The 16,746-nt window shown below is 45.1% G+C and overlaps 1 protein-coding gene across 1 annotated transcript; it reads left to right on the top strand.

The window, feature by feature from the left end:
• The first annotated feature begins 4,830 nt into the window (after positions 1-4,830).
• PTGS2 (prostaglandin-endoperoxide synthase 2) lies at positions 4,831-11,258 on the top strand. The gene is made up of 10 exons (XM_009910722.2): positions 4,831-4,988; positions 5,419-5,535; positions 5,647-5,790; positions 6,520-6,663; positions 7,182-7,363; positions 8,184-8,267; positions 8,449-8,695; positions 9,606-9,892; positions 10,049-10,196; positions 10,777-11,258. The coding sequence occupies exons 1-10, from the start codon at positions 4,937-4,939 to the stop codon at positions 11,181-11,183; spliced, it is 1,812 nt and encodes a 603-aa protein (XP_009909024.1). The 5' UTR covers positions 4,831-4,936; the 3' UTR covers positions 11,184-11,258.
• The last annotated feature ends 5,488 nt before the right edge of the window (positions 11,259-16,746 follow it).

Below are 16,746 nucleotides of genomic sequence, written 5' to 3'. Positions count from 1 at the left end.
TATTTGCAAACAGGGTATCATCTAAACAGTAAGAACAAAAATCAGCTGCCTGTCATCACTTACCTTGTCATACAACATGAAACAATCATCCAGCAAGAGGGCAGTAATACTCAGTAAATCCTGCATTCAGACATTCTAAGATTCTTTGAAAGCCATCAAAAACAGGTCATGCGGGGTTCTGTCAACTATTGGGACAAAAATCATGTATATTAGCTTATATCCCACTATGCAGAGATTTCTAATCTGTATCTGCAGCTGTTCCAGAATGGCAGAGCCAAATTTCACTTCAGGGGTGTGAATATTCCCTAAGAGAACTGAGTAATTTACTGATTTTCCACTCACAGCCACACCTATGGATAAAGTGAATGAAAATATTCAAGGGAGAAAAACCTCATTTGCTGGAAAGATTCTGTGGCTTTGAAAGCCATGCTGAAAGCCTGTACTTGTCTCACAAGCAAGACACGTAACGGGCTGTGCAAAACCTCAACCTCCCTTTCCAGAGAAATGACATCTCAGAAAAAATCATTCTAAGTATAAAAAGAGCATTTGCCTTGGAGTTGCAGAAATCAGTACAAAATGGAGTAACACCAGTGATGGGGGACAAGGATTTTCCTGCTGTCCCATCTTTTAGTGGCATTACTGAAGCAAATCAATCCTCATGGATTGCTGCCTCTTCTACCAATACTGCCTTGAAATCTTGCCTTAGGGAAACAGCCACCTGAGCTCAGCAAAGAGGTGTAAATTTGATACATGCATTCTAGATGAAACCTTTGGGTGGGTACCCTTGGGTACTGGTCGATGGTAGGCTGAACATGAGCCTGCAGTGTGCCCAGGCAGCCAAGAGGGCCAATGGCATCCTGGCCTGTATCAGGAACAGTGTGGCCAGCAGGAGCAGGGAGGTCATTCAGCCCCTGTACACTGCACTGGTTAGGCCACACCTCGAGTACTGTGTCCAGTTCTGGGCCCCTCAGTTTAGGAAAAATGTTGACTTGCTGGAATGTGTCCAGAGAAGAGCAACAAAGTTGGTGAGGGGTTTGGAACGCAAGCCCTATGAGGAGAGGCTGAGGGAGCTGGGGTTGATTAGCCTGGAGAAGAGGAGGCTCAGGGGAGACCTTATTGCTCTCTACAACTACCTGAAGGGAGGTTTGTAGCCAGGTGGGGGTTGGTCTCTTCTCCCAGGCAGCCAGTACCAGAACAAGAGGACACAGTCTCAAGCTGTGCCAGGGGAGGTTCAGACTGGATGTTAGGAAGAAATTCTACACAGAGAGAGTGATTGGCCATTGGAATGTGCTGCCCAGGGAGGTGGTGGAGTCACCATCACTGGCAGTGTTTAGGAGGAGACTTGATAGGGTGCTTGGTTGCATGGTCTAGTTGATTAGGTGGTGTTGGATGATAGGTTGGACACGATCTTGAAGGTCTCTTCCAACCTGGTCTATTCTATTCTATTCATTCCTATGCTGTTAAACCTAAAACAGAAACAGGAATAGTTCTCAGGGAATCGCCTCCTCCAGAAACTTGAGCCAATATTAGAATGTTGAGTTAAAGAAGCTACTCTGTTCCACAGATTGCTTTCATCTGGACCAAAGGCTACTTAAAATAACTATCACAGATGTAAAAGCAATACTGTTGGGTGTTTTGCAAAGATGGTTTATATGCTTTAAAAAAAACAAGGAAGGAAGGAAGGAAGGAAGGAAGGAAGGAAGGAAGGAAGGAAGGAAGGAAGGAAGGAAGGAAGGAAGGGAGGGAGGGAGGGAGGGAGGGAGGGAGGAAGAGAAGAGAAGAGAAGAGAAGAGAAGAGAAGAGAAGAGAAGAGAAGAGAAGAGAAGAGAAGAGAAGAGAAGAGAAGAGAAGAGAAGAGAAGAGAAGAGAAGAGAAGAGAAGAGAAGAGAAGAGAAGAGAAGAGAAGAGAAGAGAAGAGAAGAGAAGAGAAGAGAAGAGAAGAGAAGAGAAGAGAAGAGAAGAGAAGAGAAGAGAAGAGAAGAGAAGAGAAGAGAAGAGAAGAGAAGAGAAGAGAAGAGAAGAGGAAGAGAAGAGAAAAAAAGCGCTTGTTAGCAGAGGCAGAAAATCTCCACCTGGTGGTGGGTCCCGCCACAGCAAACAGGTTTATTTTGAAGTAACATTCCAGTTGCAACCTATAACCAGCTGTTTTTTATGGAGAATCCCAACGCAGCATGGGAAGGGCAGCCTTCAGAACAACAGCACGATCATACCTCCTTGATTTTCCATCATTTTGGAGAGCTGAAGCATCCTTTCAGTCCTCCTGCATCTATCAGGCACACAAGCAACCTTTGCCAGCTGAAAACAGAGCTCCTATCCCACCATAGGTAAGGTAGGGAGGAATGTTAAGTGCACTGACTGCTTTTTCAGCTTCAAAAATGCCACTTCCCAAGGAGAAGCATCCTCTGCCACAAAAGAAGTTCAGCTCCACTGCTCGATTTGCACATTAGTTATTTGTAACTGAAAGCTTCGAGCAGTTGCAGCTACCTCTACCTCTCTCCCTCTATATACATCCCCAGGTCCTCCAAATTATAGCACAGTTGAGCTTTGAATTATCATTTTAGTGGTCATTCTCTAGCTGTACACAAGCTTTTGTTGATGCTGTGACATAGTAAGACTCTACTGAAGAACTAGATGAGTGAGGTGTTATGTTTTAAAGGGGACTACAAGAAAGCCAGGAAGGGATGTTTTACAAGAGCTTATAATGAGAAAATGAGGGGCAATGGATTGAAGCTTGAGGAGGGAAGGTTTAGGCTGGAGATTAGGAAGAAATTCTTTTTAGTGAGGGTGGGGAGACACTGGGACAGGTTGCCCAGGGCAGTTGTGGATGCCCCCTCCCTGGAGGTGTTCAAGGCCAGGTTGGATGAGGCCTTGAGCAACATGATCTAGTGGAAGGTGTCCCTGCCCATGGCAGGTGCTTGGAACTAGATGATCTTTAAGGTTCCTTCCAACCTAAACCATTCTATGGACATGAATCTATGAATTTGGCTCATGACACCTTGTAATGTTTTCACCCTTCTTTCATACTTGACAAGACTGAGTAACAGTTCAATGATAGCCACAGCCTAGAGATCATGCTGGAACAGGCTCCCAACAGCCATCCTCTGCTTCAAGTCTCATGACCAAGGCAAGTTGGCTTTTTTATAACGTATGTGTGTAAATACATAAATGTATAAATATGTAAGCATGTAGTAGAAGCCTTTCCCTATGCCAGGAGAAACACGTGAGTACAGACTTTCGTGCAGCATTCCCTAAACCATCCAGGATGACCTCCTGCTGATGTACACAAATTATTCACCAACCACAATGCAATTCTTCTGGGCCAAAAATAAGATCTTGTTTAAACTGGACCAAATAAAGTCATCGATATGCAATTTAAACACAAGCAGCATCGAACCTCAAAAGATATCTTTACTGAAACATGGGTTTTGTCAGTGTTTCGTGCTGACATCATGGGCGAGAGCAGCAGCGATGGGCAGACTGCAGCAAGCCCCCTGCACTGTGCTGCAGAGCGTTACACAACTGCATTACACCCTAGTTTCATAACACATTTTCCATGCACAACAAAGATTAAAAATAGTAGTAGCGCATCCTGATCTCAAACAAAATAATCAATGACGAAAAGGTAAAGCATCCTGCAACAGCCAAATCTGTGCAGCAACTGAAGGAAATGAGCAAAGATGTTTACAGATGGGCTACACAGAGCTGGGGGGGGGAGGGGGGGCGGTATCCTGGAGCAGAAGGACCAAGGAAAACTCACTGGTCATTTCAAAATAAGATGCTTAACAATGAGATTTGATCCTAGAAACACAAATAAATACAAATAAAATTAAATATCTTCGGTATTCATGTCACAGAAACACTGAATCCCAGCATACTGCAGTTTTGCTCTGGAGATCATCCAGTGCGACTGCCTTGCTAAAGCAGGAGGACCTACTAGAAGGCTGCCCAATATCACAATGTTCAGAGGAGACTCTACAACCCCTCTCTCTAGGCAGCCACTCCAGTGCTCCAGCACCCTCAAGATCAAGTCTTCTATGCTTCCTTCCGTGCACGTTCATTTGCAACACAAGCGCTCGGTGGTTTCCCTCTCCCTGTGAAAAACAAAGTCCTCTAGCCCTTCTTTAATGAACAGATTAAAATTACCTCATTAGCTATCTAAATCTCACGTCCCCCAGTGTTCAGTGCTGTGTCAGACAGAGCAGGGGGTGAACCCGACCGTCAGCAGCACTCTGATAGCACGGTGCCAGGAGTCCTTGGCGAGGTGTCTGCCAGGTGACACTTTGCATTGCACTTTTTCTGTCGGTAACGAGCTGCGCTTTGAAAACATCCCTTGGAACAGAGACAGTTTGAGGGGGTGTCAGAAAACTGGGCCAGGGGAAGTGTATGGGCAGCTCTGGTCGCCACGATCAAGCGAAGCGCCCTGCGGCGCGGGGCAGCCCTTGGAGACTGCCGCCGCCCTGCCCTGAAGGCACGCCGAGGGGGTTCGGACAGGCTCGGGCGCTGAGAAGTCGCTTCCGACAAAGCGCTGCCTTCTCCTCCTCCCCGAGGCCGTCGGGGGTGCAAATGGTATGGGGTAGCCCCGGTAGTCCCTCTCCGCCCCCCGAGGCATGTGGTCCCCTCAGCCGCCGGCAGGAAGAGCCTCGGTCTCTCCACGGTAGAGGCCGGGCCGAGGCGGGGGAGCCGCCAGCACGGCCGCCGCCGCCGCGTCACGGCAGCCGGGGGCGGGCGGAGAAATCCCAACCGACTGAAGGTGGGAGAGGGCGGCGGGGCGGGCCCGGCCCGCTCCGAAATCCCCCATTTAGTGTTGTTCGGGTGACTCACCGCCGGCGATATATAGGCGGGCGCGTACCTAGGAGCGGCACTGGGTTCTCGGCGTCGAGCACCCGTGGAGCCGGAGCTGCAGCAAGCACCACGCCATCACCAGCCCCGCCGTGACATGCTCCTGCCCTGCGCCCTGGTGGCCGCACTCCTGGCGGCCGGCCACGCCGGTGAGTCCTGTCTCCCATCGCGCCTCCCCGCCTGGCGCAGGCAGCTGGCCCGCGGCCGCCGCCGGTCGCGCCGGGCATCGGGATCTCTCTTCTATTCTCTGTTCAGCTGCGGAATGGATTATTTTCGTGACTTTTCTAGCGCGACTTTTCTTTCTTTTTTTGGTCAGGAAACACAGACAAACTCCTAACCGAGGGTTTGTTTTTTTTTGCTGTCAGGAAATGCAGACAAACTCCTTGTATTAGGTAGCTCTTACCTGTAGCAGCCCAAAGGCTGGTGTGAATGGATGCTCACTCTCTGTGTCTTCCCCATAGGCCCCTAGCACTCTGTGATTCTGTATTGCCTACTTAGCTTTGGAAAGTTAGTTCAGTGCAATAAGAATACTGGTGTAGCTGTATAAGATGCTAAACTGAGCGTTTGGTTTCCTTCCAGCCAACCCTTGCTGCTCAAACCCCTGTCAGAACAGAGGAGTGTGCATGACAACAGGATTTGATCGCTATGAATGTGACTGTACAAGGACAGGATATTATGGGCAAAACTGCACGACACGTAAGTCTCTCACATCTTTTTTCATGGAAGTGAAGCTTGAACATTCAGTTGCAGGCCTGCAGATGAGTCTCAATAGCTAATTTACAATCATCTTTCTGTTGATGCTCACAGCGGAATTCTTCACATGGCTGAAGCTAACATTGAAACCTTCTCCCAATACTGTCCACTACATCCTTACCCACTTCGAAGGAGCCTGGAATGTCATCAACAGCATTCCCTTCTTACGAGATGCTATTATGAGATATGTATTAACATGTAAGTATGAGTTCTCTTTCCCAGTTCTCTAAACTGGCATAAGCTACTTGTAGGGCTTCAAAATCTTGCACTTGAAAGGTTCATTTATAAATTAGCAAGGTAAAATGCACTAAGGTGCACTCTAAGCAAAACATGTTTGCTGCATAGAATCACAGAATCATTAAGGTTGGAAAAGACCTTTAAGATCATCAAGTCCAACCATAACCCAGCTACCATGACCAATAACAATCTACAAGCTTTTTGAACACCTCCAGGGATGGTGATTCCATCACCTCCCTGGGCAGCCTGTTCCATGCCTCACACTCTTTCAGTGAAAAAATTTGTCCTAACATCCAACCTAAACCTCCCCAGATACAACGTAAGCCCATTTCATCTTGTCCTATCTAGTTACTGCATGACGCAGGCTTGTATGAAACCAGCTTTGAACTGGAAATGGATTTTGCTCTAATCTCTCATAGAATCAGCATTTTGCTAGCATGAACTTTGCACCAAATTGCTCATGCTAGTAGTCAGATCCAGCTGATAACCAGGGACTCAGTCCTGTTATTCCATAACTGTAACCTCATTTAACATCAGTAGCTGATATGAGTGGAATTTGTCAATGCAACAGCTATCAAAATATGTAATAAATAAACAAAAATTCCCAAAAACTCCAATAAACAAAAATTGTGATTGATTTTGAGACTAAAATGTACAGTTTTTAAAAAAAAATCCCTTTCTCTTTTGCAGCAAGATCACACCTGATTGACAGCCCACCAACTTACAACAGTGATTATAATTACAAAAGCTGGGAAGCTTACTCCAATCTTTCCTATTACACAAGAAGCCTTCCACCAGTGGGACTTGACTGCCCAACACCTATGGGAGTTAAAGGTAAAGAATAAACCAGATGCATAATGTTTACTTCTAGAATTTTCTCCATACCTTATTCTCTGTGAGACCTTGTCTATGACCATTTTGCCACCGTAGCTGACTTCAATAGGAGTCACATTTCAGATATACTCTGTAAAGGAGCCAAAAGAGAACTATGCTGTTTCTTATGCTAAAACCAGGGAATTCACAGATGCACGTATTGCATGGGGTTGAAAGGGACCTTCAAAAGTCATTTTGTCCAACCCTCTGCAGTCAGCAGGGACTCCTCCAACTAGATCAGGCTGCCTAGGGCCACATCAAGTCTGATCTTGAGTATCTCCAGGGACAGGGCCTCAGCCACATCCCTGGGCAACCTGAACTTATCAGACATTCCTGATACGAAAGAGAGCGTAGCAAAGCAGGTAATTCCCTTTATCTGTATGTTGCTGTCCTCCAATAATACATGGAAAGTCTGAAGTCAGGATCAAAAGTGTTGCATAAACATAGTGAGGTACTGAAGACCATTATTTCTTTCACAGGTAAAAAGGAGCTCCCAGATTCAAAGCTGATTGTGGAGAAGTTTTTGCTGAGGCGAAAATTCATTCCTGACCCACAAGGCACAAATGTGATGTTCACATTCTTTGCCCAGCATTTCACTCATCAGTTCTTCAAGACAGACCACAAGAAAGGACCTGCCTTCACCAAAGCTCTTGGCCATGGGGTACGATCGTAGCTCTGTACTCAGACTCAGCACTTGGCTCTTAGTTGCTGCTGAGCAGCTGGAATGGTGTCTTACAGGTTGTCAGGGTGCACAAACACCAGTGCACATGGTGTGCAGCACTGTTAGCACAAACCAATGGGCTCACCTTGTCTGTAACCTCTCCTGAGGCAAAATTCCAGCAATTGATATCATCTCTTCCTGGGTCAGAACCAGTTGTGCAAAGCATGTGGCTGCCTTAAATTATCTGCACTGTGATCTCTGACTCTTTTTATCATTCCCAAGAATATGCTTTCACCTAAAGCATGTCAGATCTAGTGAGTATCCGGAACTACTTCTTGCAGCTGAGAGGAAGAGTCCAGAGCTGTATCCAGTGCTGCAAAGCAACTCTTGTGCTGACAATTGAAGAGACTTGGTTTAAAAACAAATTCAAAAGCAGACTGAGATGTAGGATCTTTACAAAACATGGAGCCTTTGGGCAAAGGTCTTCATTTTAAGTGTAATGAGTGTGTTTGAAACCAAGCTATAAAAACTCTGTGTATAGAAATCGCTGTCTGCATAATAGAAAGCTGCTGATAGTTTAAACAGAGTCCTTTGTTAAATTGGCAGTTCAACAGCTTGCTGTTATGCAGAGATTGCTCCACTTGCCAGGAAATAATTTGGCTTCATCTGAAATATCAGTGCATGATACTTATAAGGTAACAATAACATAAGGTAAACATCTAGGGGATGAGATCCTGTTGGCATCCATAGAAGTAGGATATATCCTAAAATAGCCCAACATGCAGGTTGGCTTCATGTTGTAAATGCTTTTGTGTTATAGGTTGACTTGAACCATATTTATGGAGAGACTCTGGAGAGGCAACTTAAACTGAGACTTCTAAAGGATGGAAAGCTAAAATACCAGGTAGGTCTTATCTCCAAATTCCTGCCACCTTATTGGATAACATACACTTGCAAAAACTAATGCTATGTGCATGATCTGGTCTAAAGTATAAGCTTAAAGTCAACGCTAACAAAGTCAACACAGCTTAACTTGTATGTATCACAGCTCACCAGTCTTACTTGTTTTTCCTCCCCCTCTGCAGATGATTGATGGTGAAATGTATCCACCAACAGTGAAGGACACTCAGGCAGAGATGATCTACCCGCCTCATGTGCCTGAGAACTTGCAGTTTTCTGTCGGCCAGGAAGTGTTTGGCTTGGTGCCAGGCTTGATGATGTACGCTACAATATGGCTGAGGGAACACAACCGAGTCTGTGACATCCTGAAACAGGAACATCCTGAGTGGGATGATGAGCGGCTCTTCCAAACTACCAGGCTCATATTGATAGGTGAGTGTCACTTCTACATGCAGCTCTAACCTTCTCCGAGCATGACGCTTCTACCTGTCATCTACTACACCTACTGCAGCAGATGTAGTAAGAGGGGAAAAGCTGTTACTTAAACTGGTGGTGAAGGCATAGATCTGAGCCTTCATGACCTATCACTGGGGTTGTGTTGAGATGCAGCTTCCTCCCAGCTGTGTTAAAGACAGAACTGAAGAAAACTGACGTAAGTGAATCTTAGTTCCTTTATCTAAGGGAAACAGAACTGGAAGCAGTGAAAAGGCAGGAAGCTAAGGATCATTTCTGAGAGAGAAAGTGTATGAGGCTTGATGACCTCAGGCTTCCACTTCTTGTGGGGTGTTTTGTGAGTTTCTTTCCCCTGGGTTTGGGTCAGTTCAGGTATGCCTTAAAAGAAAGGCTGGGATTAAACCTAAAGTTCAGGAGGTTGTTTTAAATGTAATTCTTCATACTTCTGTCTAATTGTTCAGTGCTGTGGTATACACCAAGCTTGAAAAGACCTTGCTTGGACTGAGTGACCCTGCATCAAGACAATTGTATTAAGCAGCTTTGAAGCTGAGAGTTGCTTTCAGACACCAACTTCCTTCAACCCCAGCTTCTGTCCTGCGGAGTGTTGTGTAACTGAGCACACTGTAGACAGTGTGCTGTGGGACATAGAGGGAAGTCTAACATGAGGGGAAAGCAGGCCAGAAACTCTTGGGGTCTGAAGTACTGTTCCACGCCTCAGTAACACAAAATACATGATTTTCAAGAAGAGATTACAGAATATATTTATCCCAAGCACTGCAGTATCTTTAAGAACAGTCCCAAAATGCTCTTTTCTCTCACAGCAGGATAACCACCTAATGTTTCTCAGGCAACCAGTACCAATACTCTTTTCTGTTTCACTCATCCACAGGAGAGACAATCAAGATCGTTATTGAGGACTATGTGCAGCACTTGAGTGGCTACCACTTTAAACTCAAGTTTGATCCTGAGTTGCTGTTCAACCAGAGGTTCCAATACCAGAACCGAATTGCAGCTGAGTTCAACACTCTGTACCACTGGCACCCTCTTTTGCCTGACACTTTCCAGATCCATGATCAGGAGTACACTTTCCAGCAGTTCCTCTACAACAATTCAATAATGCTGGAACATGGCCTTTCCCACATGGTGAAGTCTTTCTCCAAGCAAAGTGCTGGCAGGGTAGGTACTTTCTCAAGTTGTTAATTAACCAGCATAAACTGGGAATGGGAAAAGGGGCTAGAGAAAAGCTACCCAAAATTAATTGTATACTGTAAGGAACAACTTTTGCATGGCTCTTACCAGGAGATCTTACTACTTCTCACCTTTATTAAATAGGTTGCTGGTGGGAAAAATGTTCCTGCTGCAGTACAGAAAGTGGCAAAGGCTTCAATTGACCAGAGCAGACAAATGAGATACCAGTCCTTGAATGAGTACAGGAAACGCTTCATGTTGAAACCATTCAAATCATTTGAAGAGCTTACAGGTAACTTCTCATCTTTTCTAATAAGGGGCTTTGTCTCAATATGTCTCAGAGTCCTGCAGTGGTATTACTGGAGGGCCCAAAAATGATCTGACATCTGGAGCAACTCTCCTGCAAGGGCAGGCAAGAGAGTTGGGGTTGTTCAGCCTGGAGAAGAGAGGGCTCCTGGGAAACCTTCTTGTGGCCTTTCAGTGCTTAAAGGGGCTGATAAAGCTGGGGACAGACTTGAGCAGGGCCTGTTGTTACAGGACAAAGGGTGATGGTTTGAAATTAAAAGAGGGAGAATCAGACTGGAGAGAAGGAAGACATTATTTACATTGAGGGTGGTGAGACACTCTCCCAGGTTTCCCAGAGAGGTGGTTGCCCCATCCCTGGGAACCATTCTAGGTGTGGTCATCGGGTGCTCTGAAAAACCTGCGCTAGTTGCAGATGTCTCTGGTGACTGCAGGGGATTTGGTCTAGGTGTCCTGTAAAGGTCCCTTCCAACCCAAACCATGTTGCAAATCTATGACTTTAGCAGAGCAGTCTTGCAGTGAAAAATAGGACTTTTCCACTTATGGTTTTTACTCCTCAATAACTACAGGAGAAAAAGAAATGGCAGCTGAACTGGAAGAGCTTTATGGAGACATTGATGCTATGGAGCTGTACCCAGGCCTTCTTGTAGAAAAGCCACGACCAGGTGCCATCTTTGGTGAAACCATGGTGGAGTTCGGCGCACCCTTCTCCCTGAAAGGACTGATGGGCAACGCTATCTGTTCCCCGGAGTACTGGAAGCCTAGCACCTTTGGGGGCAAAGTGGGCTTTGAGATCATCAAGACTGCCTCCCTGCAGAAGCTGATCTGCCACAACGTCAAGGGCTGTCCTTTCACTGCCTTCCACGTCTTGCACCCTGAACCCACCGAGGCCACCATCAATGTTAGTACCTCAAAAACAGCAATGGAAGATATCAACCCCACCCTGCTACTGAAAGAGCGCTCTGCTGAGCTCTAACAAAGCCACCTATTTATTTATTTAACTCTCTAATTTATTCTATTTATGGCTTAGTATTTAAAACAAAACCAACAAAAAAAAAAAAAACAAAAAACTTGAGCATCTTCATTGTGGGGATTGCCCTAGGTTCTTTTCTGGGGTAAGGCTTCCACTTACAAAAGGGATTTTCTCTGTGAACTCTGCAGTGTCGAGTCCCTTGTTTAAAGTCTTCTGTAACAGAACTATGTATTCCAAAGTGGACAAAAGTTCCAGCTTTTTGAATTTGTTGTTTTTTTTTTAATGCTGTTTTAATACTTGACAGAGGGTGTTGGTGGTGTTTTGTTTCTTTACTTGATAGGTCACCTAGCACTACAAAAGCAAATTACTGCCTCAGCAACTACTTAAACTTGAAAACAGGCCATTGAACTAAAAGTACAAGGGGGGAAAAATTGGACTTAATGAAAAGTGCCAGAAAAGATGATGAATTTGGTGTGAGAACTGAGATTAAGCAAAAACAAACAAGCAAACAAAAAAACCCACAAAGAAACCAAAAACTTGAGACTTGCTTATTGACATAAAGTCAGGACATAGTTTGCAGTTAGCACTGATACTACCTCTCCCTCCTTGCAGTTAAGGTACTTTGTAACTTTTTGGAGGGTTATGTGTAAGTCTACTTTCATGTGGCATTATTACTTTTTAACTTAATTATTTAAACCAGAACCTTTCTTGGATCCTGCTTGGTTTTGAAGTGTATGTCACAGAAGTATTGTTTGTGTAAGGGAATGGCAATAAGGCATTGAGCTTAGAAAAGGACTCTTAGGCTGCAGTATGGGGCTGCTTGTGCTTTGATACAGATGTTTTGTTGCAGAGGTTTTGGGGAGGTCTTAAACTTAGTCCAAAGTCTTTAATCTCATAGTTGTTGTTCTCTGGTTTACTTGATGATATAACTTTAACCTCTGTCACTTTAAGGACATAGGGATGTGACTCTAGCATAACTTTGTGTGACCAAACCACAGAGATTACTAGGGGATGGTGAAAGATGAGAGGCTGTGTGAGCACACACAGACTAAATCTAGCAAAGCTTCAAAGAACCCAGACTTGAAGGTTGCTTATGTCTATGTAGACAAGTCATGCTGTTAATTTAATTCTATTTATTGGAGGGGAGGAGGGATAATGTTTTGTTTATAAATTATAAACAGAGGCATTTTAAGTGGCTTAAGCTTGATTTAAAACTGGCTAGCTAGCACAAAAACTCCTAGACATAGTTAGGCATAGTTGTCCTCATCCAGCACTTAAATCTCTAGTCCCATCTGGGCACATAAAAAGTTACACAGGATCTTGTACCAGCACTTCAGACTTTGCATGTAAGGGTATCTTTTTTTAATTTCTAGAGAGGAAATATAGAAGATGACCAGCCCATAAAATCAGCTGGGGAACTGTAGGTAAAAAGACAAAGTCACTTCAGACTGGAATAGAGCAGCAACCTGGCACTCTGTGCCCCTGCCCAAAATCCCTTGCCTACTTGTGGAAAAGGACTTGAGTTCTGTGTGCCATCTGCCTCCCTCAGGCTCTTGTGGAGGCTCATGCTTTGTAACGGCTGTGGCAGTGGCATAGCTTGGCTGTGACTCCTGCTTCTCTTGGTTTGTTTGGAGACACCGATTGCCTTGTGCTGTGTAAGTTAATTGTTAGTGTGAATGACTGAATGGGTCTCCCCTAGGGACTGGGTTGAGGTGGTCTTTGGTAGGAATGCTTTGGGAGAAGAAGGGTATTTGTTTCCCCTTTTTTCCATCTGGAGCATGAAGAAGGGGAAAACTGGAGTCACCTTGTGTTTAAAGGTGGTTGGTACTGTATATGCTGATAAGTGACTACTGCTTTGACTCCTGTAAACATAGAATTGTTACTCAGATCCATCTTGGGAACACCTCAGAGCACCCTTCTGCTGTTGACTCTAAGCCAAAGGCTTCCCTTTGCTAAAGGGAGACAGGTCTGGACAGATACAGTTATTTTGGGGTAGGTAAAGAGGAATTCCTCTGATCATGTCATCTGAGGTACAAGCTGTTTCAGAAATGGAGTCATGTTCACTCTGCATTTTGTACTCTGCAGCCACATTTCAACAGTCACTTCTCTGTGACCCAACCTGCTGGGTTTGGCTGGGTTCAAGTTGCTCATGAGGATAAATGTGTATGTTTGAGATTATTTATTTAAAATTCTGTGAATTGTTTTTCACTTTATTTTTGTAGGACAAGAATGTTTTTAAAATGCAGTTGTTTATATAAATAAATTGAAAACATTACCTTTATGGGCTCCTTTGCTTGTGATTTCCTTCAGTTATTTACTGTCCCAGGATGGTAGGGGTTGGAAAGGAACTCTGGAGATCACTGCTACGGCAGGTTGCTGTAAGTTCTCTCATATCTCAGCCCCCAAGTATCTGTAACCTGAATCACAGAATACCTTAGGTTAGAAGGGACCTTAGAGATTGTCTACTCCAAACCCCCTGCCATGGGCAGGGACACCTCTCAACTAGACCAGGTTGCTCAAGCCCTTGAACACCTTCAGGGAAGAAGCATCTATGACGTCTCTGGGCAAACTATTCCAGAATTTAAACCTATTCTCCCTCAGCTTCAAATCATTCCCCCTTGTCCTGTTGCTAGACACTCTAATGAATAAAGTTCCTCTCCAAATAACCTAAATAGGGTTTCACAGAATTAACCAGGTTAGAAAAGACCCTCAAGATCATCAAGTCCAATCTCTCACCCAACACCATCTAATCAACTAAACTCTGGCACTAAGTGCCCCATCCAGTCTTTTTTAAACACTTCCAGGGACGGTGACTCCACCACCTCCCTGGGCAGCCCATTCCAATGGCCAATCACTCTTTTTGTTTGGCAGTGGTTTGGGTTTTTTCCCTTTGGTCACCAGTGAAGAGGATTTCTCTCTGACATCCCTGGAGAAACCACCTACTGTTCACCACAGTAAAGGTGTCATCAATGCTGACCCGGTTACTCAGGCTGGTGTAATCAACCTGCCTTCACTACTAGAGTACTAAGACTTTCCCAAGCCACAGGTGTTTCTCTTCAAGCTTAGCCTACTCCAGAGGGGGAACCTGCTTTGGGATGCACTACTAGAGAGGTTCTTTGTACTTGGGCATGTTTCCTGTAGTGGCAGCTTGTCCCTGTTGTCAGACAGCAAGCTCGGAAGCTGTGAAAGCTACTCTGTCCACCTTCCCTCTGCACAAGGGTCCTGCTTTGTTTTATGTGTCACAGTTATTGACCAGTTTTGCAAAGTGAGGAAACCTGGACAGCAAGGGTAGGACAAGAGTCAGGAATGGCATGAGTTGGTGCAATGGCATGAGTTGGTGCAATGTGTTCCTCTCCAGCAAAGAGCACCTCTGAGACCATCCAGTCTCCTCCCTGCATTTTCATGTCTGATAAATGAGTGGAAGCTGTGAAGGAGACAACTGAGGAGACCATGCACCTTGTACTGCCTCAGTCAATTCCTACCACCTCCACCTGGCTACTGACCAAATGTCACCTCCATCACCCTTCTGTGCTCAGCCCCCCAATATTGACTCTCTCCAATACTACTCCATCCCAAGTGCCAATATTGATGCTCTGTCTTCTCACAACCTCTTCCCAGTGACCAAACCCATAGCCACAGTTCTTTATCCAGAGCTACCTTCTTTCCAATCATCCAAAATCCTGTTTGATCCAAGGTTCATCCCAGTTACCCACAACTCTATATTCCCAACAATCCTCCAGCCCTGGGAATATGACAGTTCTCCTGCCTCTGCTCTGTAGCTCCTTTCTATTTCCACCAGTGTGCAGTCCCCTTATATTCCTATGGTACCCAGACACCTAAACACCTGCAGCAACTCTCCTCATCTTAAATCTCAGTCCTCATCGCTTCAGTGACCATCTTTGGCTCCAAAAATGCAGAGCCCTGAAGACCCTTCCAAGAGCCTCCAGTCCTTCTCCTGGCCACACATGGAGGCTGTGGATGGAGGTATGTGCAGATCATGTATGAGCAATGTGATTTTTTTTTCTTTAATAACCAGCCAACTCATTTGCTATTCAAGTTAATTCATTTCTGACGTTTCTCTTTTGAGGGGCAGTCAAGCAAGGGAGCAAGCCAAGATGAAGCTGGTTGCTTCAGTGGGAGGAGGACAGGCTTGACAGCTGCTGCTGGGGTGGTGAGGTGTGGCACAGAGAAGGCAAGAGCAAGGTCATCCATGGAGAAGGTGTTTCAAGTGACAACTGCCCTAATTAGGGAAGGGCTAGTTGGGATGGATTCGGCGCACGACGGATGAGACAGTTGATCATGGAGGAGCTCCTCCTTTCCTCTGAGCAGGGGCATGCCCTGATGATACAAGAGGCAAGAATGCTCCTCAGAGGAAATGTACCCTATAAAATGCTTCCTAGCCAGCCTGGGTTGAGGTAACTGTTTCACCCACAGCAATGCAGTAAAGGAGGGGGGCTCAGTGTTTAAGTCATACTCTTGGAAGCACGTCCATCAATGAGAGCTCCATGCTTCGGGAGCAGGTCACCCTATTCCATCCCATTTACTGAGAGCTTTTACCATATGTCATTCACTCACTTGTCCACTGCGTGATCTTTATGGGTGCTTAGTTGGAGCCCTGCAGGCACCTGGCCAGGTTTATTACTTCTGTTACACTTGAGGTGCACTGACATTTACGCTGGAGCACTAATGCTCCCAAGGCAGCCACTCTAACCCCATTTCAGGAGACATTTCCATCACAAAGGGCTTCTGCTTTGCAAGAAAACACCCCTGTGGCTGTTGGCATCAATCCAAAGACGTCAACAGGTAAGTCTGACCAAGCTGCAGGAAGGCTAGGAAAGAGAGAGGGAACCTGGGTAGGAGGAAACGGACACATTGTTTGTTCCTTGGCTCCTCACAGCTACTGAGGTATGGCTCTGGAAAAGTTTATTGAAAAGAAGTGCCGTTTCCTTGAGAAAACCAGAAAGGTAAAAAGCTTCAAGTTGTAGGAATATAGATAAAGAGAGAGGGCAGAAAGGAGCAGGCTGCATCTATGGACACTAAATATGGAAAAGAAGGAGAATGGAGAGATTATAGAATTGTTTCAGTTGGAAAAAGCCTCCAACTGTTAATGTAAGACCACCATGGCCTGATTCTAACCTTTTTGGTAAAGGCATGATAAGAAGCCATGCTAGGCAGAAATCATAGAACAGTTTTTGTTTGGAAGAGAAATTGAAGATTAAGTCCTACCATTAACTGTCAGGTCAATGCAGCAGCACCACCAAGGAACATCATATGGAAAAGACTTTTCTTGGAAAAAGCCAAATGCTCCTCTTCTATTCTGGACTTTCAGCTTTAAAATGATATTCTACCAAGAGTCAACATGATTGGTTTCAAATTATGGGTTTTCTCCCTCAGAGTTAAAGTTCGTGTAAAATCTCCATCAGTTATTATCAAATAGAGAGCAAAGCACAGAATCCTCAAATCACAGAGTCACAGAATTATTTTGGTTGTAAGGGGCCTTACAAGGTTGTCTAGTCCAGCCCTCTGCAGTCAGCAGGTTGTTCAGAGCCACAAACAACCTGACCTG

Source organism: Dryobates pubescens, chromosome 11 (genome assembly GCF_014839835.1).
Source record: "Dryobates pubescens isolate bDryPub1 chromosome 11, bDryPub1.pri, whole genome shotgun sequence".
Classification (NCBI taxonomy): Eukaryota; Metazoa; Chordata; class Aves; order Piciformes; family Picidae; genus Dryobates; species Dryobates pubescens.
This window is presented reverse-complemented; position numbering and strand designations above follow the sequence as displayed.

Coding starts and splice junctions, on each gene's coding strand:
- PTGS2 (XM_009910722.2), top strand. CDS start 4,937: ATGCTCCTGCCCTGCGCCCTGGTGGCCGCACTCCTGGCGGCCGGCCAC. Junction 5,791..6,519: donor TATGAGATATGTATTAACAT/GTAAGTATGAGT, acceptor TCTCTTTTGCAG/CAAGATCACACCTGATTGAC. Junction 7,364..8,183: donor CCAAAGCTCTTGGCCATGGG/GTACGATCGTAG, acceptor TTTGTGTTATAG/GTTGACTTGAACCATATTTA.